The 26,989-nt window shown below is 40.5% G+C and overlaps 1 protein-coding gene across 2 annotated transcripts in view; it reads right to left on the bottom strand.

The window, feature by feature from the left end:
• Positions 1–26,989, bottom strand: part of Col4a6 (collagen type IV alpha 6 chain) — a 285,125-nt gene that overhangs the window by 66,191 nt on the left and 191,945 nt on the right. For both annotated transcript variants that reach the window (XM_040284113.2, XM_078034409.1), the window contains exon 4: positions 1,087–1,221. In XM_040284113.2, coding sequence (XP_040140047.2) covers positions 1,087–1,221 — 135 coding nt within the window. The remainder of the gene's footprint in view (positions 1–1,086; positions 1,222–26,989) is intronic.

The raw sequence follows: 26,989 nt of genomic DNA, 5'->3' as shown, positions 1-26,989 counted from the left end.
CACATGCTGCTTTGACATCTGGAGAAACCCAGGAGGGCTTCGAGAGGCCTAACCATGAGTTCCCTCCCCACCTGCTCTTTCAGATAAAGTTCTGTAGCCAAACCACCCTCTTTATCAAATGGACCAGGTGCAGTTTCTGCTTATCCCTGAATAGCTGCTGCAATACCCTGCTGGACCACTGAATTATTCAAACAAGTCAAATCACGTCATCCTTCAGGAACCAGGGCTCTTGATACATAAAGTCTGAGACCTCTCACAGCCTCTTAGTTCAGTCTTCCTGAGCACAATCACTATGTGGTCTTGCATGGTGTGCGGTGTCCTCCTCCCTTGAGCTGTGAGTCTATATAAGTAATAAACTGCTATCGACCTCATCTATCCAGTATTAGGTGTCGTGTCTTCAGCCATTCCCATTATTTTAGTGTGAGAATCCCTCCCTCACCAACCAGGTTAATAGGAGGTAATTAAACTAGGCAGGGAACATAAACTGAGTTGCTAAACTCAGTTGGCCTGCCACCATGATATTATCACTCTCCTTTCTTGTAGTTTTCCCCTCTATTTCTGGCCCAAATTTCTACCAAACCTTCTGAGCTCTTGACTCCCAGTCTCTTTTCTGGGGTTCTTGTTCTCTAGTATCTGGCTGAATGGACTTCTGATCTGTGCCCAGTTTCAATGAACATGATTTCTCTCCACAGTGAGTCCACTTGTCTGGCAAATAGGTAATAATGTACTTTACAGTTTGCTTGCCCATGAGAGTCTCTCCAGAAATGGGCTGAACCATCAGCAGTATATCACTCATCTCCTCTTTTTTAAGTTTTAGTTGTAGATAGACACAATACCTTTATTTTATTTATTTATTTTTATGTGATGCTGAGGATCAAACCCAGTGCTTCCACTTGCTAGGCAAGCGCTCTACCACTCAGCCAGAACCCCAGTCCCCATCTCATCTCTTATTAAAGTATGTAGCTGGACACTGAAGAAATTCACTAAGTATTATTCCCAAAATTGAGCAGAAGTGAGATTGACAATTTTTGGCCTTAATGCTTATGATCCATGCATCACAGGAAAAGCAAGCTTTGGTGATCTTACCTTATCTCCTTTTGGTCCATATGGTCCCAGAGGGCCTGGGGAGCCCTTTTCCCCTTTCAATCCTGATAAACCAGTAGGGCCAGCAAAGCCTTCAGGACCTGTGGGACCTTGAAATCCAATTGGTCCAGGTCGCCCCTAAGAGATGGACAGAAGGAGTGCAATTAGTCAATACAGAACTCAACATCAACACTTTCCATTTTCCCATGCACAAAGAACACTGTCACCACTTCATTAAATAATTTTGGCTTACAGATCTCTGAGGCATGCCAAAGTTCCAGACATGGATCAGAAAAAGGCTATTTTAGGGGCTGCTAAGCTTATTTGGATAGAACACATTTTATAAGCTCATTTAATAAGATTCATGTGCACCAAGATCCTTCAACTTTGTACTTCTTAGGAGATTAGTTATTCAGGCTGGATAATATTGTCTTCTTCCCAGTGAATGCCAGACCATCCATCAGATTGTCAAAATAGTGAAAGAACAGAACACCAGAGAACATTGTGGCATTTTTAAACTCACATCCAAATGGCCAGCCACAAGCTTGCAGTGAAGTTTGGAAATGGCCATGCTTAAAGAATACTGCCCCAGGGGGGCAGGGAGGGGAGAATCTAAAAACCTCTGAGTTGACCAACCTGTCCGAATTCATCTTTGGCTGATCCCAGGATCCAAATTGCTGTACCTGGCAACAGATACTTACAGGGAAAACACAACACACACACACACACACACATACACATACACATGTACTGTTTACTTGCTCTTCCTATTCTCCCTCCTTTCCTCTTCCCCCAATCTGAACAGTGTTGAATGTGTAAAATGCAAGGAGCCTGTGAATATCTATTAAGCATCAATTATGGTAGCAAGAGAGAGCAGCCTGAGGATTTTGAATGCCCTGGTTATAAAATGTCTGTAACAATTAAGTCTGAGAGTTCAGGCTGACATTTTAAAGCAGACTGAGACTGAGAATTAACCCCAGTGGGTACAATACAGGCAGCCTGGACTATCATTTAGAACAAATCCCAGTAGGGACTGAATTTTCTTGGCAGAAAAATGAAAACCATTAGTAATGTGCATTACCTCTCAGAAAACACAACACCATATCAGGTAGAGAGCTTATTTTCATAAATGCTCCATCTCCACCTCTCGGCCTCTTTACTGACTGTCTGCAATTTCCTACAAATCTGTGACAAAATCTGGCAAAAGTCCATTAATCATACCCTTTACTATTAATATTCAAGGTTTATCTTTTTTACAGGGCTCCAAACAGGACGGATGCCTTATGCAGTGTCTAGAGTCACAAACTGGAGATACAAGTGGCCAACAGCTGTGCTGGTCCTTTGGAGTATAATTTTTGATGTCAATCAAGCCCGTGAAGACTTAGGACTCATGAAAAGAAGTAAAAGCCACTCTGCCTAAGGAGATGCATTTCTCTGGGGCACCACCTACCACTCAACCTTTCACAAACCCAATATACAGGCTACAAAGGGTGGTAGGCTAAAAACTGTCTAATAGGGTTGCTTCTGAGAATGAAGAAGATAGGAGGTTAGTGTTCACTCTTGAGGATGTTACCTCCCATCACTGGAATTTTGTTTACAGTGATTCTGTTGTTTACTATTGTAATTTCCATACAATCGATACGTGTGTATAAGGAGAAAAAAAATCTCTGTCAAAAAATCAATTGATGATACATGTGTGCATCTATTTCTAGGCTTTATTCTGTTTACATGTACTTTTATGCTAAAACCACACTTGCATGATTACTATAGTTTTCTAATAAACTTCCTTTCCAATCTGTAAAGAGTAGGGGGGGGAGGGAGAGGGAGAGCGAGAGGGAGAGGGAGAGAGAGAAATACTTTAAAACAATTATGTTGGGATGCTGCTAAGAATGGGCAAAGAAGTCAAAATCTGGGTTCCAAGAGTACTGTACACAAAACCATCACAAACAGTACAGGTCTGGAACACAGCACAAGTACTGCAGGAACACAGGAGAGACTGGCCACGGATGTTTGAGGAATGCTTACATTTGGCCTATAGCTGGGGGAAGTCATGAGCCACATCTGGATGGCCAAAAGGGCCCAGCCAAAGTGGGCCTGGAAAGCCAGGCAAGAAAGTTAGAGAGTTGATGTGGTAGGACATAGAGAACTATCTGGGAAGAAAGCAGTGTTCAGGGCTGAAAGTCATCAAGGAGCATTCTGGAGAACATGTGTGTGTCAGCAGGAGGCCAGGGCAGCCTGCCTGAGGCTGGAACAAGGGAGGCAGATAAGAACCAGCTGTTGGGGAGGAGAACTCTGCTCCGAGGGAGGATGGGATCAGGATGGGCTTGCTGAGGTCATGTTATTACTAGCAGAGAAGACCCAGTCAGGGCACTGAATGCTTGACCCAAATCTGAGTCTTGCCAAAAGTTTTCCCACATCAAGGGAGGCGAGGGGGAAAGCATGATAAACCATTGAGTGCCTACTGAGAGTGGGCCCAATTCCCATCCTTCTCACACCATTAGAGGAGCTTGAGCAGTGCCCAATATAGGCACAAGGACTGGCACACCCCACCTCCACTCCTTTGCCTTTGAGAACACCAGGGCAACACCCAGGGCAAACAAGAAGACATAGGGATGAGGTGATTCTAGGGCTATACTTAACAGGAACTCTGACTGCAACCAGCAAAGGCAGGGGTCCATGGCCTGCTTCCTTTTCCTTGGCTGGGTGGGCATGCTAAATTTGTTGATGCCTCTGTTCCATTCACAAAGATGAAAGTGAGTTTCTTAATGACCTCATGAGGGCTGGGGTGGTGGTTTCCTGGTAGAGTACTTGCTTAGCATGTGTGAGTCATGGGATTTGATTCTCAGTACTGCCTATAAATAAATAAAATAAAGGTCCATGGACAACTAAAATAATATTTTTTTTTATAAAGACCTCATGAATCTTTTTTTTTTAAAAATTCCAACTCTTTTATCAAAGGGGCATTTGAAAAGGTACCACTTGGAGAATCATGGACTTCTAGGCTGACCCCCAGGTTTTTAGAATGGTGGGCATGTGAGCAGGCAAGCTTCAAACCTGTCAGATTGACTTCAGAACTAGAAGCAGGGCTTGTGGCATATGCTGAGGCTCCTGAGGCACTATTCCTCTTGAAATCCCTCCTCAGTGTGGTGCCAGGCCCTTCTGAAGTCTGGAACCATAGGATATGATGATGACAAGGAGCCTTCCCACCCACTGAAGTCCTCTCTTATAGTGTGGCACACAGTACCACCAACAAAGAAAAATGGTTTGTTTTGTCAGTCATCTCTTGATAACATTACTCTGTGGCTCATCACGGTTTGGTCTTTTTTGCTCATCTCCAATGCACACAGTTTCTGTCCTAGTACCCAATGTACTGTTGAAGATTAGTACTAAATCAGTGATGGATTGTTTTTTTTTTTTTTTTTTTCCCTCTAGACACTATCAGTGACAATTTTCCTAGTGGCCAGCAGAGGTCAGTGTGAGAACACAGAGAATACAGATAAGCAGGTGGGTGGGTGGGCCTCTCCCACTACAGAGAAAAAGAAATCAAACCAGTGTCAGAGAAGTCACAGAATGTTCGAGCAGAGAAGGCCCTTGGAGACTATTCAATCCAGGGTTTATTTTATACATGGGGTGGCGGAAGGAGGCTGAGAGAAGAGGAAGGACTTGCTTAGGTCACATAATTAGTGGGAACAGTGTAGAGCTTAAACTAGACTGCCTGCTGCCAGTGGATGGCTCTTGCCTGTTTGCCAATGGCAGATGTCCTAGGGGGTCCATCAGGCTGCCCCCCCTTGCCCTGGGTCCACCCCTGGGACTGTCCCCATCAGTAGGCTGCAGCAGCCAGATGCTCACACATCATTTCTTTCTTCCTAACCCTGATCATTTCACAGAACCAATCTGAAACATCATCACTGTTTGGACTGCTAGCAGAATTTCAATAGGCTTGGACCAATGCCCTGCCCTGATACATGTCATTTATTTTGGCAAATAGACCCAGACAGGGCAGAAGGGACTCCTCAAAGTCTTTCCAACAAGCTCTCCCTCCTCCATCTGCTCAGGATTTTAAATGTGCACATCAGGGACTAATTCTCAAGGGAATGGCTTGGGATTTGTGCCTAAGGCCAGGGACTACAGGTCCACAACCACAGTCCAAGCCGGACGCCTCCTCCTGGCTATGGGCTGGGAACAGTGTGCATTTTAAGATTGCCTTTGATCAGACCCAGACAGTTGGGTAAAGAACCCAGAAATGGAGCTGTTTATAAAGTAGTACACATATGCAGAAATAGCATCCAGGAACCTTAAAAGCGCATTCCTCAGACTAGGTAGAACTTCGAAAACTGATGGAGGTGGCTGACCTTTCATAATGTGGCCCCCTTTGGCCCTTTTTATCCATCCCTCAAAATTCCAGTGTTCTTCTCCCATAAAATTAAATTTTGTTCTTAAGGAAGAATCTGAAATTCATTCCCACCAGCCCATAAATGACTGACAAGTTAGAGCTTCAGTTTTCCCAGGGGATTTGTAGTTAATGGTGAGCAAAATGTTAAGTCAGGGGATGCACGGGATATTTATGAAGCAGGGATCTTGCATATGATTACTGCGAGTTAATGAATGGAAAACACCTGAAACATAGAACAAAAGTATCGGTTCCCTATCCCCTTTAGGTACCATGATGGTAAAATGGAGAAGTTAGGATTGAGTACTCAATGCCCATTTTGTAAGTTTAGCTAAGAGATGCACAGACATTATTGAGACACCATCTTTGGGGCAGAAATGTGTGACTGGGAATGAAGGACTATGTATGCTGTCACCCCACATCTGTGGGGGCAATTCCCCTCTTATTGAGGTATGCTGTCCTGGTTCTTCTGGATACTTGGATCCTCAGTGTGCTCATTCTCCTAAAGGGACCTCATCTATATGCTAAGGACTCCCCAGATCTGAACCTCCAGCCTAGATTTCTCTTCTGAGTGTACCAGATCCTTATAGCCAATGACTTATGAGACCTCTCCATCTGCAGATTCTGTCTCAACTCAACATGATCAAAACAGAACTCACTGTCATTATCCTTAACCTTATTCCCCAGACCAACTCCTTTCTCTCAAGTTACTGGAGTGAACTCAGTATATGGCACCATCCATTAAGTTGACTGAGCCAGAAATTCAGGGATCCTCCATCGCAGCTCCCTATACCTTGGCTCCTACCCACATCCAATCCATTAGCAAGCACTGCCAATTCAACTTTCAAAATATAATGCAAATCTATACATTTATCTTCAGATGCTTTTAATTCAGGTCTTCCTCATCTCTCTCTCCTAGAGTGTTGCCACAGCCTCCCAACTGGCCTACCATCCTTCAGTCTCGCATTATTCTCTCTAGTATCCTAGCTTTTCTGTATATGTCTCTGCTCTCCTGTAGAGCTCCTATGTGCTGAGAGCCATAGCCAAGTCCGAATGATGCATGGCATTTTTGCCAGAATGGAGTGGTTGAGAGGTGATGCCAGCAAGCCATTGAGATGATAATGGTTTTGTTAAACTGTGTATATTAGACCCCTGCTGTCCGCCTCAGCCTGCTACTTTGGAGTTCTCAATGGTTTATCATGCTTTCCCCCTCACCTCCCTTGAGTTCTGTGCTAGATATGTATGCTTGTTGGTAAAGATAAGATTATAAGAAGTAACTGGAGGGACTGGGGTTGTGGCTCAGTGGTAGAGCACTCGCCTCACATGTTTGAGGCCCTGGGTTCAATCCTCAGCACCACAGAAAAATAAGTATATAAAATAAAGGTATTGGATCCAATTACAACTAAAAAAATAAATATTTAAAAAAGAATTGGAGATGAAGTCATGAGCAATGAATTTTAAAAATTGTACTGTATACACCATAATTCAAGAGGAATTCAGGGATATGTGAGCTCACAAGAGGACAGAGAAGTAAGGAAAAGGCTAACAACATGTTAGGGAATGCATTCCAAATATAGAGAATTGTGGGAATTAATAAATTGTGTAAGCAAGGAATAGTTAGAAGCCTAGGCCTGGCAAGAGCTGAGGTAGCATCTCAAATAATCAGTGAGAAAGGGCAGGAGATGCTAACCTGCAAAAACTTCTGGGTGCTGGGGTGCTTGCCCTGGTTCATTAGCTATGTTTCATTTGGCTCTCAATTTAGTTCAGAATTTAATGAGTCAGCTTGGCATAGTAGCTAAGAGGATAAGATTTTGAGTCAGAAAGTTCTGGATTCAAAATCCGTTTTTACCACTGTAAGACTTTGGGATGTAGGACAACTTTAGTTTTCTAATCTATCCAATCAAGAATAATATTAGTGTCTACCTCAGAGGGTAATTATAAGAATTAAATGATATAATTTGTGTAAACCATGATTTTCACTCCTTTGTATGCATATAAAACACCTGAAGATAATGTTAAAAGACAGATGGCTTGGCCTCACCCCCAGAGTTTCAGATTCAGTAGGTGTGGTTGGATCTAAGAATTTGCATATTTATTCAGTTCCCAGGTGGTACTGATGCTACAAGGTTGAGACCAAACTTGGAAAGACTCTGCTAAAAATCATTTAGCATGCTACCTACCATAGAATAAATATACAGTGAAAGTTACTTGTTATTGACGTATTTTTCTTATTTAGGAAATGATTGTGGCTTGTGCAGTTTTGGGATTCACAATTCAGCATTCCTTTCTTTTTTGTTATCGAGTAATGAACCTGGCACCTGCAGCCCTTTGAGTTGCTTAGGGCTTCGCTAAGTTGCTGAAGCTGAGTTTAAACTTGTGACCCTCCTGCTTCAGCCTTCCAGCCACTGGGATTACTCAGTATTCCTTTTTCACTATGGTTTAAGGCGTCTCCCCTTCTTTCTCCTTATGGCACTCAGGAGGAAGGGCATGTATAGGAGAACAAGACCAGAGACAGGAAAATCATTGAGGCAACTGTGACATTCTGGAGAGAAATAACACTGACCTGGATTAGGTTCATGACTATAGAGACAAGGGAGAAAACAGATTTCAGAGACTTTACTTTAAAAGACTTAGTGTTAGATTGGAATCAATGGGTAAAATTGAGGAAGATGCAGCAGAGCACGGTGGCATACTCCTGTAATCCCAGCAGCTCAGGAGGCTGAGGCAGAAGAATCATGAGTTCAAAGCCAGCCTCAGTAAATTTGTGAGGCCCTAAGCAACTTATGGACACCCTGTTTCAAAAAATAAAAAGGGCTGGCGATGGGCTGGGGTTGTGGCTCAGTGGTAGCATACTTCCTAGCATGTGTGAGGCACTAGGTTTGTTTCTCAGAACCACATAAAAATAAATAAATAAAGGTTCATCCACAATATATATATATATATATATATATATATATATATATATATATATATATATATTTTTTTAAAGGTTGGGAATGTGGCTCTGTTGTTAAGCGCCCCTGGGCTCAATCCCTGGCACAGAAGAAAACTCAACCAAACAAACAAACCTGAGGAAGGTACAAAGGATGATTCTTAGGTTTCTTTTTGGTCAACTGAGGAGATTTCTTCATTAACATGAGGAAACCAAGGGGAAGAAGAGTTTTCGGTAGAAGATGAGGAGATCATCTTTGGACAGGTGGAATTTAAGATGTCTTGGGAACATCTAGGGAGAAATTCAGCATTGTTTTCACCACTAGACTGGAAGGTTCGAGGGCATGGAATGAGATTGGCTCACAACTGTATCTCTAGAGATGCAGCATCTGGCATTCAGTGCACAAGGATAGCATAATTGTGGAATAGATAAAAATAGGGAACTAGTGTTGAGGTTGTGGCTCAGTGGTAGAGTGCTTGCCTAGCATGTGTGAGGCACTGAGTTTGATCCTTGGTACCACATAAAAATGGTATAAAAATGTTGAAAAAAGAGAAAAAAAACAGAGAAGTAAACATGCACTTGGAATCTTTAAGAAGGTTTCTTCCAAGTTTCATTAGCTAAAGGCAAAATGAGATTAAAGTACTGTTGCTAGCCTGAAAACCCCATTGTAATCTTCAAGGGTAGGGTGCAGAGATCCATGACCTCCAGTTTAGAGACTGAGTGGATGGAGTTTTACAATTCATCCTTATTCTATAACTGGAATTTCCATCTCAGCTATGGGGTGTAGTGGGTATAAAAAACTTAACAGATTTGGGGGACTCCTCCCACCAGGGCCCCTTATCTTTGGACAAATTTGTTGCTGTCACATTTTTTCAATAAACTTGCTGCTTGCTTACTATCTCTGTGTCCTTTCATAAAAAAACAAACAATAACAATGACAATGAAAAAATCCCAACAAATTCTGGTCTAATAGATGGGGTTTTCTCCCCTAGCCATGAAAATGGTAAGGAAGATATTAATGTTAATACAACAGCAGAACATGTAAGAAGATTCAAACCAAATTTTGCTGTTCCTTTAGGTCATCACAATACATGTGTGAAGTATGCTGTGGCCACTAAGCAGCAAAGCAGTAAGCCAATGGGGTTGGCTAATGTCACACAGGTGCTCAGTGGCAGAGCAGGTATCAGGGCCTCCCAATCAACTTGTTGCTCCTTTGTTGGAACTAATTAAGATATATATATATATCTGTAGATAGCTATATCCCACTCTTCTAGTAATGACATTAGTAGAATTTTTTATAGAAATAAGGAAGGGAAAAAGAACTTGGGTAGCTGAAGAATATATGTCTAGCGCATGACAGGGAAAGACTCATATCATGTAGATACATGGATCCATTTTGTGGCCCAGGAAGTCCGGGTTCAGATTTATAATGTTAGCATCATCCTCAATTTGCCAGCAAGCACAACGATCCTTTCTATCCAAATAAATACAGAAATAATAGACAGATTAGATAGTGATTGCTATCTAGCAAAGAATGAAACACTCAAATTCTCAGTGTCTGCCAAGCTAAGAAACAGTATCAGAGGCTCCCCCTCAACACACAAATGAAAACACATTTCTTTTCTAGTTCTGTGGCTTTAATCAGTGTTTGAAGCAGCCAGCCCAGGCATGAAGACATGCATCTACATGTTTTGTTTGCAAAGACACACACAACCATTCCATTGGCTATTCTCAGCAGCACTGACTCTCTGCATTGAAGAATGCTCTGAATGTAGAAACACAAAACCACAGTAAGAGCTATTCTGGGCTGAAAATATTGTTATTATTATTGATACCAAAGACATTTATCTCAATTTGCCTAAACTTTTCACTGGAAGAGGTACTATTTAATAGAAATTTACAAGTGGAATCAATGAATTCATCCAGAATCCTTCAAGAAATAGCACTACCTAAAACTTAAAAACAGAGAATTTCTTCTTTTTCTCAACCAACATGGTATCCTTAATTGTTTTGCAGGCAATAGACAGTTAAACAGGTTCTAGTAGACAAATTCTGATGTCATAGAAGCCCCTGGTGCTAGCATATTAATTCAGTGGAAGAAGTGGGAATATAAGCATAATATACTAATTTGGTCATCATTGATTGTGCTAAGCAGAAACTAGAGTATTTAGTCTTTAAATGTTACATTTCCCTTGTTCCTGGGGAACATCTAGATAGAGGCAGATAAGTAGATGAAGAATTTTTAGGTCTTTCTTTTCTCCATAATATTTTCATAAAATGCTATCAGATACTAAAAGAAACTTTCCTTTTGGGTATTTTGATCATTGGGAATTGCAAAAACCAAAAATCAAGTAAAAATGTACATATGACCAACAGTTGGCCATAAAAATAAAAATAAAACAAACACCTCTGAAGTATTACAATGGTTGAATGAGGCCCCACATTTCTTGGAATAAACATGTAGTTTATAAAAATCCCTCAGTGTGTACTGAGTTTCCAGACTGCACAAGAAAAGAAATACAGATCTATTGGGGATGAATTTAACCTAAAACTAATATACCTGTTGGGAAAACATGGAATACTTAATTTGCTATAATTTTGTTTTCCTTCTTAGAATTTAGAAGGGCAACTTGAGATGATTTGATGACAGAGGCCTCTTTAAAAAAGCCTTCTAGCAAACTTGGATTGATGTTGTGCTTGCCTCCCAGAAATTATCATGTTTGAGTTGGGTATGGTGGTGCACACGTGTAATCCCAGTAGCTCCAGAGGCTGAGGCAGGAAGATTATGAGTTCCTAGCCAGCCTCAGCAATGGTGAGGCACTTGGCAACTCAGTGAGACTGTGTCTCTAAATAAAATACAAAATAAGGCTGGGAATGTGGCTCAGTGGTCGAGTGCCCCTGAGTTCAATCCCCACCCCAAATTCCCGCATTTGAAGAAAAATCATAAGATTTAGGTCCAATTCCCTAATTCTAACTGTATGGCCTTTTATTTTTAAAATTTGTTCTAATTAGTTATACATGACAGCTGTGTGATCTTAAGAAAACCAATTAATCTCTAGGTCTTTGTCTTTTCATCAGTAAAATGGGGACATTATTTGCCCTATTTCCTGAGTTGCTTTGAATATCAGTTGAGATACAAGACAAAGTTTTGTTTTTTGGGGAAAACATGAGTAACTAAACTTCAATTTCCAAAAACTCCTCTCATTTCCAGGCAATAAACCTTTAAATGAATAAAGGCTCATGAAGAAGAGATTTCAGTAGAACGAGATTGAATGAAATAAGGAGCAGAATTTAAAGTAGTAAAAGGTGGGGAAAATTGACTGTCTAGCACAAGATTCTCATTATAGCTTTAAAATGATTAGACCTGAACTATTAAAAATATGGGGTTTATTTTAAAACACACAGTTTAATTACAATCCAGAGTCAATTTTTTTTCTTCAAGTTTTTCTAGCAAAACATAGCCCTGGTTTTATAATGAAAATCACAGCAGCACAGGACTTGCCAGAAATTCACTTTGCAGCAATTTTTTCTGTAGTGTATCTATTCCATTAGACAAGGGGTACTTTTAGCATTTTTCTCTGACATAATAAATTACCCATCATTGATATACTACACAACCTTCGGTCCAAAATGGAACTGGTGTAAGCTGATTGCTTCTGGATCAATGCTGGCTTCCCTGATTTTCTGGTGAGAAGCCATCAAGTTTGGGTAATGGGAGTAACAGGGAGCATCCAACTACTGCTCCTTAAACAGAAGAAAGGTAGAATTTTAAAAAATCCCTGTCTTAACTCACTTGCTAGAGAACCCAGGGAGCTCTGAGAGGGAAGGGCAAGAAAAGTAGGGCAGCAATGTATTGACATAGTTTCAGTGCTGTTCCCATGCACACTTACACCCCTGATTTCATTTAAAACTAGAGGAGCATTTATATCCACACCCATGCAGATAAACAGATACACACATGCTCACAGGTGCAGGATTCTGCTAAAATGGTAATGTCTGTTGGTAATCTGGCATAGCTTACCATATATCTTCCAGGCAGCAATGAGTTTGAATTCAAGAAGATGGCATGACTTAAAGCTCCCCTCCCACCCTGCTTCTCTCCTAGTGTATGCAGTAGTCTCTGTGGAGAAGTAAAGCTATCCACACATCCATATAAAGGAAAAAAGGGGATGAGAAGGGACTACAAAGGGCAAGTAGAAGCTCCAGAATCATTAGTTTGCATCAGAGAAGACCCTCAGATTTCAAAGTGTTTCCACATCCAGGACTCCATCTAATGTTCATAATAACCCTATCCTAAATGTGCCAGGGAAAGTAAGTGAGGCCAAGAGATTAAATAACTTATCCAGGGACAGAACGTTTATACAAGCAGAGCCAGGTCTTCTTAGTCCCAGTCCAGTACTCTTTCTACTACTCCCTTTAAAGAGTAATGGGTCAAATCTCTGTCAGAAATTCTCACTAAAATGTCATGTAATTCTACCCCAAACCCTGGGTCTGGAGGACATTAAATCCTTTTGATTTTTTTCCCCTTAATCCACCTTGTTGCTCAGGGCATCTTTATTGACCACTAAGTAGATACAGGAAGAACGAAGAACTCAAATCAATCTATTGTTCCCTCAAAACTAATCAATTCAGTAAATATTCATTGTCTACTATGTACCAGCCATGGTGCTATATGTTGGCAAAACAGATGAATGTAAAATTGCCTTGCCTTTGAGGAGCTCTCAATCCAAGTTGAAAAATAAGTCTTGCACATTCACAAGTATACTATAATGCAGAGGACAGATGGAGGGATATGATACTGAACCCAATGATTGTCACTGAGTCTGTCTTGAGGGCAGTATAGGGTCATTTTATTCTTCCAAACTAGAGAGTGAAGGAAGATGTGTAAAGAAAAAGTCCCAGAACAAGTTCTGGTAAGTAATAGAGAAGTAGAGAGGGTCTATTTGCAATTGATCTCAGTTTTATCAATAAACCTAAGCAGCAGGTCACAGGTAGAGGGAAGTTAGTTGAGTTGAGGTTGACTGGAAAGGGCCAGGGGGACATGCTGTAGAGAACTGGCAAGAAGTCAACTTTTAGAAAAGCACAAGGGCCTGCCAAGTAGCACCAAGACCTATGCAAACACTAGATGACATGCTTTGGTTAGGGGAATGTTCCTCAAACAATAGTTGGCAATCCAGGAGGAAGAGCAGGCAAAGCAGGTGGTGGTGGTTTCCAGGGTTGGGCACTAACACATCAGAAGAATTGGAGGTGAGGCTGAAGCTGGAGGAGAGGCATAGGCCCAATTGGAGGATGATAATAACATTGTGGAAATACCTGATCTTGGGTTTCTGCTGAAGAGTGAACCAGAGGGGAGCTAGCAGACAAAACAATGATTTACTAGAAACTTTGACCTTGCTCAAAGTGAGAATTCTGAACTACTCATAGATATAAATTACATATAGCACTTAGTACTTGGGTCAATTCTTTAAAGATAAATCTGGAGCCAGAGAGAGCAACCTAGAGATCCACACCTGCAGAGAATCCACTAGCTGATTAGCAATAGGATCCCACATCTACCCCAGACTGAAAGTCCCATCGCTTGGCTTAATATTGAACTCAAAGAGAGATGGTTTGGGCTAATGCAGAGAAAATGGTGCTAAGTAGTATGTTGATGGCCTGTGTAGGGAGGAAAGCAGGTGGCTCACATGCTCATGACTCATGGAAGACTTGGGTTGTGTCAGACTTCTTCATCCTCCCTACCTTCCCTACTTCCTACTGTCCCTACCTACCTTTCCTTTCCTATTGTCACTGACTTTTTTGATAGCTCACTCTGCCCAACTGTTTGTTCTCTTGGAGCAAGGAAAACATTTGAAACGACTCACAGATCAATTATCTTATTTCTAGAGAAAGCAGAGTTAGGAATAAACCAGGAAACTATCCTGAGAGGAATCCATTGGAAATTGGGGAAGGAGGGCATAAAACCTGGAAAAGGAGGCAAAACAGGCCAAACTCTAGGACTTGTGAAAGAAAAACAAAAGTGGAGTGGAAGGTAAGGGAGTGGACAGTCTGGGAGTAGTCCAGGAGTCTGACTTGGGAGGGTTAACTGGGGACGAGGCGCCATGTTTTCCTTCCCCTTCCCCTCCATTTTTCATTCTCTGATTTTATGAGGATTTTTAAAAGCTTCTAGATCTGGTGCTGGCAATCTTTCAGAAAAAGTTACCAGAGAATTCTGTATAGATAAAGTCACCAATGAAGCCTGCCACAGCCAAGAGTAGCAACAATCATCCTCTACAGCTGAGTAAAAAACAAACCTCAGGTACTTTCCCCTTCCAGGCTTTGAGTGCTTCAGGTCCTTTGGACTGAGAACCAAGCAGCTAAATCACTTCTCTTGCTTTGCTGACTGACAAAGAGAGGTTTCTTTGTTAGTCCAGTTTCAACCAGTCCCTGGAACTCAGAAGTACAAAAATAGTTGGTGGGAGTGTAATGGGGAGATCTCTAATAAGGCCATTTGGGAGAGGGAAAATCTCCCAAAGGTGAAGCAAAGGAGCACAATTATAGGGAAGGTACAAATCTGGGTACAGCAAGGATAACTTTCAATGAGCTGTTCTGAGGCTCCTATCTCTTGGGACCCTGTTTGGGTAACTATTCTTCTTCTCCCCTGTGTCGTCTGGACTAGTTGCTTTCCTTTGATCTGCCTGATACTAAAACATAAAACAGACAAAAATCCTTCCTCTGACTCCCTGATTCCCATCCCCCATACACTATCACCCCATCTCTCCACCATCCTTCCAGAACAAACTTCTTGATGGACTAGCCAAAACTTACTACCTCTACTTCCTCCCCTCCTACTCTCTCCAATTCCTGGCAGTCTGGGCCTACTAAATTTATCTCTTCTAAGAGTACCTTCTGGAAGTGTGTGGTGGCATACTCCTGCAATCCCAGTGGCTCAGGAGGCTGAGGCAGGAGGATCATGAGTTCAAAGCCAGCCTCAGCAACTTAGTGAGGCTATACACAACCTAGTGAGATCCTGTCTCAAAATAAAAAATTTAAAAAACTGGGAATATGGCTCATTGGTTAAGTGCCCTTGGGTTCAATCCCTGCTACCAAAAACAAAAACAAAAAAACAAACTTTGTCCAGTTCACCTTTCTTTCCACTGATGTACTTTGCCAAAGTAAGTGCTCATTTGATATTGGTTATCTGAATTGAGGGGATTGTAAAAATACTGGTTGAATTATAATGAGGGAACTCTGAAGTAATTCATAATGCTTTGGAAATTACTATCCATGCAATATTCTGACAAAAATGCTATGTGATCCTCATTTTAAAATAAATTAATCATATATCCCAAACTAAATATTGGATGAAAGAGGAAATACAAATTATGAATTAATGTATGATTTTAACACTTGAACCATGCTAATGTTTTCTGTACTCTCCAAATTAAAATATGAAATATGGAGGGGGAAGGATCTCTGAATGAACAGAAACAGAAACAAATGGTGTATGAAGTAAACTGTGGTAGGTAATAATTGGGAGGGGGTATATTGGAGACTTTTGGAGTGATGATAATGTTCTATATCTTGGATCTGGTTGGGCATTACAGGGGAGTGTTGACTTGGTAAAAATTCTTCATGTTGTACACCTATGGTTTGGGCACCTTGTATTTATAATATTTTAGAAGTTTCTAAAAATAAAAAATGAGACATTATAAGAGGTTCACAAGTAATACAAATTATATATATAAACATTTAATATAGTGCCTGATCCATAATAATAACACTTATTGCTGACTGTAAGTAAGGCCTGTGATAAGCACCAAGGATGGTCTCACTGAATACTCAGAAAAGTCTTGTGAAATAGATACTATTATCACCCACAATTCATGCATGAGGAAAATGAAGCAAAGATAGGTCAAATAACTGCACAGAAACACAGTTGGAAAGCAGTCGAACCATTATGCAAACCCAGGTAGTCTGACTGCAGACTCTGCACTTTCAATCACTAACTGAATTTCCATTTGGAAAATAGTACTATTATGAATGTTGTGTGTGTGTGTGTGTGTGTGTGTGTGTGTGTGTGTGTGTATACAACAGGGGGAGTGCAGGAAGTTTAGAACCCTGAAAGTAAATCACCCTTTCACAAAGCCATTTTCAGACGACATATCTTTATGAGGGATGGTCTCTGTTGTATGTTAAATGTTATAATTTCTAAGTGGTTCAACCTGGAAGCTCTGGTCTGGAGAAAGGTGGGTTCTGGCTCTCCTTGTCACCTGCCAGATTGTTTTAATGGTCTTTCTTTTTTCCTTTCCAAAATGATTAGACTCTATTTTTCCATATGTGTGTGTGTGTGTGTGTGTGTGTGTGTGTGTGTGTGTATGTGTGTATGTATGCATTACAATACATAATGGTAGGGTTCATTTTAACATATTCATAAATTCATGTAACATAGTTTGTCCTGTTTCAGTCCCCAGGACTTCCACTTTCCCTCCCTATCTCCCTCCCCCAATTCCCTTCCTCTACTCTAATAATCTTCCTTCTATTTATTTATTGTTTTGTAAATGGTGCATCATACTTATATATAAAATTGGAGTTAATTGTGACATATTCATACACACACATAGTATAATTTGGCCAAGGATGTGGCTTGGCAGTAAAGCACTTGCCTAATATGTGAGTCTTGGGTTCAATACCCAGCACAATGAAAAAAAAACTTTTCATTTTTAATAAAATTTTAATTTTGGAATAATATTAGATTTATAGAGAATTGCAAGAGAATTATAAAGATTCCAGTGTTCTGTTACACCTCTCACTTCCATCATCTGGTTTCTCTAACATTAACATTTTATATAACTATTGTACATTTATCAAAACTAAGGAATTAACATTAGTATGCTACTATGAACAAAACTCCACGCTTTCTTCAGATTTCACCAGTTTTTATATTAATGACCTGTTTCTATTCCAGGATCCAAACCAGAATACCTAACTGCATTTAGTAAAATACATTTAATATTTTTTAAAAAATCATGGTAAAATACATAACATTTATCCTTTTAAACCATTTTAAATGTATAGTTATGTGGCATTAGGTACATTTGCATTGTTGTGCAAACATTGCCACCATACACCTCCAGATATTTTTCATCTCTCCAACTGAAACCAGTAAAATGCATTTTTAAAAATAATAAAATGCGTTTTTACAACAACAAAGAAAACCTATAGTCCAGAGTAGCTAGAGCCAAAGAGAAACACCAACCATGCAATTAACAACTAAGTTGCAACAAGACCAGACAAAGAGATTGATTTATATGGGAACCATGGAAACAGCTAAATATGAGCAGTACATGTAAAAAACATCTAGATTAGGCTACCAGTAAACGCTCTTTAAAAACAAGTTTTGGGCAATAATAAGCAAAGCCACCCATTTGAGTAAAAACCATCACCTGAATAAGAGACTGCAAATGGGCTTGAGGGGAGACAATTCTATAAAACTAATCCCAAAGATCACCAGGAGGAAGACGACGACTATACCTCTGTTTTTAGAAAAGAACCTAAAACCTGTCATTGGACATACTATTTGGAAGTTACACAGCAAGGCACATGGCACCTGAGTGAGTGATCAGATGCCCAGTGTGGATGTGTCTGTGGTCCTTGTAAACCCACAAGCACATCACTTCATGTATTCTGTACCATCAAGAATTGTCAGTAGAATGCACAGTTAAGCACCTGGTACTAGAGACGATTGTATATGTCAAGATCTCACAAAACGAGACACCATAAAGAAGGAGGAAGATTCTCTAGAGTAGGAATATGTTAGATGTTCTCTATCAGTGCTTCTCAAATGATATTGTGCCTATAAATTATCTAGGGATCCTATTAAAATACAGGTTTTGACTCAGTAGGTCAAGAGAGAGACCTAAGGGTCTGCACTTCTAACAAGCTTCCAGGTAATGTTGATGCTGCTGATCAGTGGACTGCATTGCCAGAGCAAGGTTGTAAAATAGTATTTATAAACTTGGCTTCATACTGGAATCACCTAGGAGCTTTAAAAAATACTGATCTTCCCAGGGGGCAGTGGCATACACCTATAATCCCAGGAGTTCAGGAGGCAGAGGCAGGAGGATCTGAGTTCAAACCCAGCTTCAGCCATTTAGTGAGGTCCTAAATAACTTAGTGACACCCTGTTTCTAAATAAAAAATAAAAAGTGCAATCCCCAATACCAAACAAACAAACCTGATCTGGGGTCTCATTCCCTGGGAGTTTGATTTAATTAATTGGTTAAGGGTATTTTTTGATACTCTAACCCTGAATGTGACTGTACTAGAGACAGGGCCTTTATAAAGGTGATTAAAATTAAATTAGGTTATAAGGCTGAACTCCTGATCCAGTAGAAATGGTGCCCTGATAGGAAGAGCAGAGCTGTCTCTTTCCATGTGAGGTCACAGAAAGAAGACAGAGCCCTCATCAGAACCTGACTATGCTGGTACTCTGATCTTGGACTTCCAGCCTACAGAATTGGGGGGAAAATTCTATTGTTTAAAACCACTCAGTTTCTGTTATTTTGTTATGGCAGCCCAAATTGACTAAAGTAAGGTATGGCCTGAGCATTGGGATTTTTAAAAGCTCCCCAGATGATTCTAATGTACAGCTAAGGCTTGCAAAGCTTTCCTTTAAATAGTAGTTAAACTGCATGAAACATCAAAGATGCAATCACCCATGCACCCATGTCAAGACAAAAGCTATCAAATATGCTTGGCAAAACATCAACCCACGTCACCAACTAATTACAGGATAGCCACAAGCTTCTCTCCTGCTCAAATATCTTAGTCATATCCATCAAGGACATAAGTGCCTTTCCCCAAAGGTGGGACAGTTTATGTGATGTCTACAAATTGACAACTGTCATATTTTGTCTTTTAGCCTCTTTAGGAGAAATGCTGTGGATAATATTATGATTTATATTTTCTATCTGTGGGCTTAACCATGGCATATGATCTTTTTATGTCAATGAGCATATGGGAAATCCTGTGAAGAATGAATCGTTCAGACATGTTCACTACTTTTTTGCCTCCTTCACAAGAGAATGATAGGAAAACAATCACTTTTCTCTGATTATATCAGGTAAGCTTGCACTGTCATAACATATAAGTGTTCACTTTTAAGCAGCATTCTCAGAGTTGACGCACTCAGAATCAACATTGAGTTTGGTCAGAAAAGAATAGATTGTATTTGAAAGAGTTTTTACAACAAAAATCAAAAAATGTAGGGAGATGAATCAAGATCTTTCATTGATCAACTAATGTGTACTGTTGTCATCGATTAAAAAACCTCTCTTTGGGCTGACCAGTAATAGCACAATTCCCCCAAATCTCAGGCCCAGGGAACTTGGAAACATATATCTATGCACTTGATTTGGTGAAAGGCAAAGCTGCTGACAAGCTGATCTACAGGGTGGTTCCTAATCAGGGAACCTTCCTTGAATTGCTGTAAAGGTTGAATGAGGGGCTGGGGCTGGGGCTCAGCAGTAGAACACTCTCCTAGCACATGTGAAGCCCTGGGTTCAATCCTCAGCACCACATGAAAATAAATAAATAAATAAAGGTATTGTGTCCAACTACAACTAAAAAAATAAATATTTTAAAAAAGGTTGAATGAGAATCTTTGATGAAAAAATACTCTGAGAATGGATTCAGTACTTATTAAACATGGTCATAGCATGGTGATAAGGTCATGCAAATGTTTGAAGGTGATGAAGTGGTTGGGATGAGGAAGTTTCAAGCTGATTCAACAATCCTAACTACCACTTCCTTGCCACACGCAGATAATAAATAAAAATGAAAATCCCTAATAGAATCCTTGGGTTTATGCTTTTGCTAGTTAGCTCCAGCTACTCACCTCAAATAGAGCCAGCTTTGGTGGCCAGAGAACTGTACTTAAACCACAACAAAGATGTCAGTTTTCAGATACTTTTCAGGTATACCCTGGATACATTAGTAGAGAAAAGAAGATATCCTGGAGGACCAGTCACATGTTACAAAATACAGGGTCCTCACATATTCTCTCCCCGATAACTTGGCTAGTATTTTCCTCTTTAACTGAAAAAGGAAATAAATTTGCTGGGGGTAGAATCACAGAGGAAAACACTTCATCAGAACATATGACAATGTGATAAAGCAAACAAAACAAAACAAAAACACCCTCTTTTACAAATCTTAGTACCTTGTTAAAAAGAAGTAGACTATTTCAACAGGATATATATGTGTATTCATGTACACACATGAACAGATCAGTCCAATAATATTCCAAATGCCTTTACCCAAAAAACCTCCTTCAATAGTCTGCATTCTTTCCAGATACTTCCAACAGAAGTCTCACTATTGTGAGATATTTTCATCATTAATGAGCTCAATTAAATGGTGCAGTGAGCAGAGGGAACACCATAGAAATGTCAACATTTACAGGATTCCCACTGAAGAAACTCTGGGTCCAGTGAGTGAAGCTGAAAAGCTGGATATGCCTGAACACCCCCTCCCCAAAACTGTGGTTTATTCACCAGCATCTTTGCATTTAGCAAAACAACAATTATAGATCACTGAGCCCCATGTGAGAGTGATCATGTATCTCAGCCACACTAAGGAGACAGGATAGCCTATGAAATAAGTTTCTATGGTCATCTGCATGTGAGTCACCTCAAAAGAGGGTACAGACTCCATACTTCCATGTGTAGGTGGAATTAATGAGCAATTTTTACATCTTGTCTACAAAAGGTGTGCGTTTTAGGAGTGAAAACAATTTATACCTTGGCTACTGTCATCTGAATTCAGTGTAGGTCCCAGTGACCTGGAAGAGAAACATCAAACTCTACAGCCTGGTATAGTCTGGGCCACAACCAAATGATATTCTAGATTTCTCAGCAAATAGAAGGCTGACAGAGGATCCAAGAATTGAGAGGTCAGCGTAACCTTCTGACAGAGGCTCTAACCAACATTTTAATAGACTGCATAGAAGCAGCCAAGAGGGAGATAAACATGTCAAACTGAAGCTGCTGCTATCTCTATTCGCTTTCTCTTTCTGTTTCCATGGCACTGATCACTTGGATGCCTCTGAACAACTGTGGAGGGGGGATGATTGTCTTTTCTCTGTTATCTTAAAAGAGATCTGGGACTCCTAACTGCTTCATCCCCATTTTCTTCATTTCTTTCTTGTGAAACAATGTCAGATCTGGGTTGGTATCGCAGGGGTGTTATTTACTAGCTGTGTGATCCTGGGCAGATAACCTTTCTGTGTCTCAGTTTTCTTATTTTATGCATGGGGTTAACAATAGCACCTACTTGTCAGGATTGTTGTAAGGATTAGATGAGATATCAGTCAATCAAAGTTCCTGACTGTAAGCAATAGAAATCAACTCAGCATATATTAATCCCCCCCCACAAAAAAATGATTTACTAGAAGAACATAGAGCAGGGGTGGCCAAACATTTTTATTTTGCTAAGGGCCAGAGAGTGAATATTTTAGGCTTTGTGGGCCAAACTGTATCTTTTGCAAGTACTCAGCTCTGCCATTGCAGCATAAAAGTAGCCAGAGACAAAACATAGATTAATCTGTGTTCCAATTAAACTTTCTTGTGAAGAAGGGGTGGTGGGTCATATTTGTATTGCCAGTCTGTGATACAGAGATTTCCAGAGTGTGCAAGAACATGAAGGAAACTTTAAGGACTAGTTAGCAGGAAGAATCTGGCCAGGATACCATCACCACAGCCACTGACTACCACTGTTGTTGAATTTTGTTTCATTGTCTTAGCTCCAGTTGCTTTATATTGAAAGTTCCTGGGAATATGTCCTATTAGCCCAGCACAGGTCCTGTGTCTACATCCCAGGACGTATCTTTCACTATGAGAGGTGGCCCCAGCCTTGCACCAAGTTTCATACAATGGGGGATTCCTTCCAGAGAGAAAAAGCATTTAGATGCTGAGTGATTAAAATGACAAATATTTGTTGTCCCCCATAAAGTTCTTAGGATACTGCCTTACACACAGGAAGTTCTTGGTGATTATGATGAGGATGATGATGATGCTTATTATTAGTAGCAGAGCATGGACACAATGCTTGATCCATATGAGTGCTCAGTGGGCTCTAGTCCTATCCTCTGCTCCTCTTTTTCTCCATTCCTATAATTCAATTCCAAACCTTCACTCTTGAGAGGTAGCAGGACTTAATGCTCAGGGTCACAGATTTTAGAGATTGCTCAGGTTTGAATCCTAACCTTATATAGTCAGTATCTGTAGTCAATATCAGTAGCTGTGTAACCTTGGGCAAGCTGCTTTTTATCTCTGTTTTCTGTGTATAAATGCAATGATGAGAATAATAGAACTTGCCTCAATAGAGGTTGGATTAACTGAATGATTTTGTATAAAGTGGTTAGAATACTGCCTCATACCTAAATGTTTATTACGGTTATTCTCTTTCCTCTTATAACTGCCTTACTTCCATTGTTTAAACTCCCCAGTCTGTGTCTCCTATCCAATTGTTTCCTCAAAATTATTATTATTATTATTATTATTATTATTATTATTATTATTACCATTATTTGGTATCAGGGATGGAACCCAGGGGTGCTTAACCACTGAGCCACATCCCCAGCCCTTTTTCATATTTTATTTAGAGATAGGATCTTGCTAAGTTGCTTAAGGCATCACTAAGTTGCTGAGGCTGGCTTTGAACTTGCAATCTCCTACTTCAGCTCCCTGAGCTGCTGAGATTTACAGGCACATTCACCACCACACCTGACTATTCCCTCAAACTTTAGCTGCACATTTTTCTCTGCCATCAGATCATTTCTGTTGGGATGCTGAGCTGTCATCCAAAGAAGCTCATAATTCCAAATAATCATTGCCTTTCCCCCACTACCTCAAACAGGAGTCCTCAGAGTCACCACTGATTCCCTTCCCTTCGTTCATCTGCTATTGATCACTGAAATCTGCTCACACTTTCGGTAAAATGTCATTTGCATCTGTCTTTTCTCTTCCATTGTCATTACATTTGCATTTCTGGCATAAAGTTTTAAAATAGCTTACCAACTTGTCTCCCTGCTTTTACTTTCTGCTCCAATTGTCCTCCACCGCTGCTAATTCATTTTGTGCACAATAACCAGATTCAGCTTCCCAAAAGATGAAAGTCTACAGACCATTAAGCTACTCAAAAGCCTTTGAGTAAGGCTACCAGAGCAACTTCAACTGAGGTCTAAGAATGAGCTTCAGAGAGTTCATAGCTCACACTATCTCCCTGAAATTAATTATATGAGAAAGTGAATATCCATGAATAGATTTCTGAGGAGAGGATAGTAGTTTCCACCAGACTCTCCTTTGAGTCTGTGGTCCTACAGTGTTTAACTGATGTCCTTAAATGGTAGTATCCAGAATACTGGAGTAGTCCAAGATGGTTCTTTCAGGTATGAAAAAGAAAATATTAGAACTTTTGTGCTCATTTTATTACATGATTCTATATAACTTTTGTGTATGCTTTATAATGTATTAACAGGTTACTATAAGTATACAGTTTATAAATAAATACACATTGATTGGGGAGATGTTGTGGTATATATGATCAAATTTTTTTCTGAGGATACTGCTATAAAGGATCAAATAAAAATTCCCTTTGGGGCTGGGGCTGTGGCTCAATGGTGGAGCACTTGCCTAGCATGCGTGAGGCCCTGGGTTTGATCCTCAGTACCACATAAAAATAAATAAATAAAGTAAAGGTATTGTGTCCACGTACAAATAAAAAGTAAATATTTAAAACAATTCCTTTGGTCTTTCCTCTCCAGCCTGAAGCTATTTTTTCCCTATCCTTATCTCTTTTATGTGAAGACTCCACATATATTATAGGCTCATTCCCACATCTGGACCTTGGTTCATGTGCTTCTCTTTGCAAAGACTACCTTCTTCCTTCTTCTTTACATATTAAAATCATATCCATTTTTCACACCTCCAGGAAAAGTCCCACCTCCATCAAGAAGTCCATTCTGGCTGATCCATCTGCTACAACACTGCAAAACTCTCTCTCTGGAGCACTCCTCATGGCACTTAAGCAGAGATGTATATGTTGAAATGTATATGTTGCATGTTCTCTCTCACACCTAGAAAGCAAGCTCATTAAGGGAAGACTATGGAAATATTTTCCATATCCCTGTAGGACTTAGCACAGTCCCCAAACTGGTGCTTAACCCAGACTTGCTGAATGGAAACAAAGCAATAAACTGCTTGGGGTACAATGGGATGTAGAGCCCTCTGATGTTTCTATATTCTAAATTATAAGGCTATTGGTTGCACAATGAGTAAACTCACAAGAAGAAAGGAGTATTCAGTAATTCCTGATGGTCTGGAAACCAAGTATCAAAGGGTAGAAACACTGAGCAAACATTACTTGCTTTATTCACCCCAGAAAGTTTTATACTTCTAGTCTATTTCATTATGGGTCCCAATTTTCTGTTAGACTAATTCAACAAATGTATTTAAGGGGAAAAGTAATAATGGTTGATAATGTATTTAATGCAAGACCTCATTCCAGATAATGGCTGCACTCAGAGACCTTCACTGGAATGATGAATAGTCCTCAGTGTAGACACTAACAGAATTGGATGGGAAGATATGGCCCTAGGTTTTCCTCATGTCCTTTGCATCACACTCCAAAAATGAAAGGCAGAAAAGGATAAACAGGGCACCAAGTGCCTGTATGAGGTCAAAGTAGGCACTAGAGCCCTCTTCTCTCCATTCCTCTCCAGGACTATGTGACTTCCACTACATCTGCCTTCTCCCTTCCAGCAGGCTGCAGTTGAATAAAATACAATCTGTGATTAAAATGCCCTCCATTGCAAAGTTCCATGTAGGTTGCAGTGACATGAAAGACATAGAACTTGAAAAATAGTACTTCAAAATCCAAATAACTCTAATTTTGAAACTAGATTTATAGCAATGGGTCAACCCCCCTCAGGCTGTGGAACTCCGAGAACATTAGAATGGCATCCCATTCCCATCTCTGTTCAGCAGGAAGTCTGGAGGATCAGAGAAAAAGCCAGCTGGCCAGGTCAGGAAACCCTAAATTTCCAAACAATTTTCAATTAGCTTTAAAGTATCTGCTGTCTATAGAGCACTGCCTTTTACTTCAAGTTTTTTAGTAGTGGGAAAGGGACTCTGACAGCTAGAGGCAATATTAAGACCCCCCAACAACTCCCTGAGAAGGGGCCCATTGGAGGAAAATGGCCCTTGATGTTTTGAACTTCCCTCTACTACAGAGTGGCGGATACGTTTCAGGCAAACATACTGAGATGAACTCTTTACCTATCTCAATTCCTCTTGGCTACAGTCTATGAAATAATTAATTCTAGCCCCCTTGTCATCACTTACATGATCTAGAGAAGTTCATGGGCATTGATGACAAGGCTGTCAACCTCTCCCTAAAGCACCATTCCTTTGTGTGCATAGGCTCCCCTTCCAGTCTGCTCAATCTCTGGAGGACAGGGGCCTTTGTCTCGAAAATCCCTCCCTCCACAGTACAATCAGGGCTTAAGTGACTCCCTGGGCCTGTAGAACCGGTCACAATGCCCCACGCTTCCTGCCCTGAGAGCCCAGAATTCATGACCGTGCAGATAAATGAATTATACACTTGGCCAGAGATTAAGCCTGGTCCTTTGTACAGCAACCTCTGAGGTCTGGGGGAAGATTTGACCTGTCAGGATCTGTGTTCATTCTGCCTTGATGAGAGGCAGAGCAAAGCGGTCCTGGCTGTACAATCCCACACCCTGGGGTGTGATAATCAGCAAATTGCAGACAAGGAATTGGCTATTGCCTGATTCTCATTGTCCAGGGCCCAGGCTGAACTGTTCAGTGGCTGGCAAGCTGTTTTTCTGACTCCAGATGGCAGACCCATCTCTTGCCAGGCAAGCCAAGAAAGAAGAGCCTCCTGGGCAGAGGTTCTGCCAGAAAGGGAGTATCAAGGGGCCAGATGCACAAGAGCTAAAGTTTACCCAGAATCCTACATGGAGACTGAGGCAGGAAGGAAGCTTAGGTCCGAACTCTGCTTCCTTGGCTTTAAACCCAAAGGTTTAGATATAGCTGAGAGACCAAGAATATCTTTTTAACAACAAAAGCACAGAAAAATGCCACTTCAAACTGATTTCTTAACATGTCAACTGAATAGCCTGCAAATGTGAGTCACTTCAAAACCAGACATCTTCAGATTTCCGGAGGCTTTTGTATGCCAAACACGAGCTGTCTGTTGTCTGAAGGGTAACACTCTTGTCTTGACTAACTCCTCATGTCTCCCTCATGTTTCTGTTTAAATGCCTCTTTCTCAGAGAGAACTATCCTGTTGCCCCCATCTACATCAGATCTCCTTGTTATAATCACTAATCACACATATCCATTTCTTTCCTAGTGCTTATCACAATTTTTAATTATCTATATTTACTTTACTCATCTGTCCAACACATATTTATTACACATTCACTGGCTCTGTTCCAGGCTCTGCAGATGCCATAGTGAATGAAGCAGATGAAATTTCCTGTCCTCATGTAGCTTAGATTATGTGTATAGCAGCAAAAGTAATGT

This window comes from Ictidomys tridecemlineatus, chromosome X, assembly GCF_052094955.1.
Source record: "Ictidomys tridecemlineatus isolate mIctTri1 chromosome X, mIctTri1.hap1, whole genome shotgun sequence".
NCBI lineage: Eukaryota > Metazoa > Chordata > Mammalia > Rodentia > Sciuridae > Ictidomys > Ictidomys tridecemlineatus.
Note: the sequence above shows the minus strand (reverse complement) of the source record. Positions and strands in the feature narration are given on the sequence as shown.